Source organism: Trypanosoma grayi, assembly GCF_000691245.1.
Source record: "Trypanosoma grayi strain ANR4 Tgr_2049_V1, whole genome shotgun sequence".
In the NCBI taxonomy this organism is placed as follows: Eukaryota; Euglenozoa; class Kinetoplastea; order Trypanosomatida; family Trypanosomatidae; genus Trypanosoma; species Trypanosoma grayi.
Window position 1 is genome coordinate 1 of NW_008827667.1, and position 1,434 is coordinate 1,434.

A 1,434-nucleotide genomic window follows, 5' to 3' on the forward strand; every position below is an offset into this window, starting at 1 on the left:
TATTTATTTATGGTTATTCTGAACGTTGGTATGCGATAACTATAGACAGCGATGGTGGGGCGTGTGAGAGGCTTGCTGTTTTTTTGCCCACACTTAGATCACACGCAAATTAGATGCTATGCCCGTTTTGTGCGGAGACCAACCCCACTCACCCTTCCCCGCAGCTCCATTTTGCCTCCGCTGCACGTGCTCCACGCGACGCGTGCTTTTCCACATATCCCTCGTCCACCTACTTGTCCTCTTTATTGCTGTTGCTACCGCTCTTTTTGTTGTTTCTTTTTAGTGTAAGGGGTAGGGAAGGGGATGTTGCGCAGCTGCCACAGCCTGCACGGCTGCTACAAGCTGCCGGGACGCAAGTCACTGGACGAGGTCTGCAAGCTGAGTCTCCTCGAGGCGACGCCGACGGCACAGGTGGCCAACATCTGGAACGAGCACCACAAACAGTTCGTCCAGTACTGGGGCCGCACGATATCGGCAGAGGCCTACGAGGCCCTGCAGCCGCGCCTGCAGAAATGCCCGTATTTCGTCATCCCTGTATTCCGCTCCAAGGGACTCTTCAACGTCGTGACAAACTGGGACAAGGACCTTGTGGGCGTTGCACCGCTGGGAGAGTGGCAGAAGAAACAGGACCACGCGCAGATCGACATGACTGTTCAATTCTTCACAGAGTTGGTGCGTACGAAGCGCATCGTCCTTGTGCGGTGTGAGATCAAGGACAAGATTTTCGTGCGCCAGGACTGTGTGTTCATCACGCAGATGCTGCTCAAGTATTACACCATTCCGCGACTATATGAGACGTGGGTGGAGGTCTTCAACAAGCGCCCGCACCAGTTTGACTACCACATGTACCTGCGGAACATGAAGGAGGAGGCACAGCGCGACGACATTCGAATCGAGGACAAAAAGACTCAGATGCGACTGGACGCATACGGACCGGTGATCGACACACCACCGGACGCGATTGCGAAGCAGATCCTGAGCAGTGTCGACACAGGTGTATTGCAAGGGGGCGGAAAGACGACGCCATAGTTTTTGTTATTGCTGTTGCTCCTATTGTTGTTGTTGTTGTGGATGACGGTTGAGTTGCCTTGTGGTGTCCCCTACTCCTTTGGTGGATATATATATATATGTATATGTATATATGCGTTTTGGTGTTCTTCTGCAGACTACGTTTTCGAAGTCTTCAGCCCTTTTCTCCCCTTTTTTCCCTTGCCATTATCTCCCTGTCTGAGTGTGTGTGTGTGTGTGTGTGTCTGCAGTGCACACTCCCACCCACACCCACACCCACACCCATACATTCTATCGATCTCTGTGGCGACCATGACGGCGCCGTTCAACGACTATAGCGGCAGGCCGCTGCGCGCCGTGACGGTCTTCTGCTCCTCCACGACGCGGCGCGGCACGGCGGAGTGGGAGGCGGCGCAGCGCTTTGGC

At 54.2% G+C, this 1,434-nt stretch overlaps 1 protein-coding gene across 1 annotated transcript; it reads left to right on the forward strand.

Moving 5' to 3' along the window:
* Window positions 1–303: 303 nt before the first annotated feature.
* Window positions 304–1,029, forward strand: DQ04_20491000 (ATP synthase mitochondrial F1 complex assembly factor 1; the record flags this gene model as incomplete). Its single annotated transcript, XM_009317933.1, has 1 exon — window positions 304–1,029. One exon carries the CDS (start codon window positions 304–306, stop codon window positions 1,027–1,029), a length of 726 nt encoding a protein of 241 aa, XP_009316208.1.
* Between the last annotated feature and the right edge of the window lie 405 nt (window positions 1,030–1,434).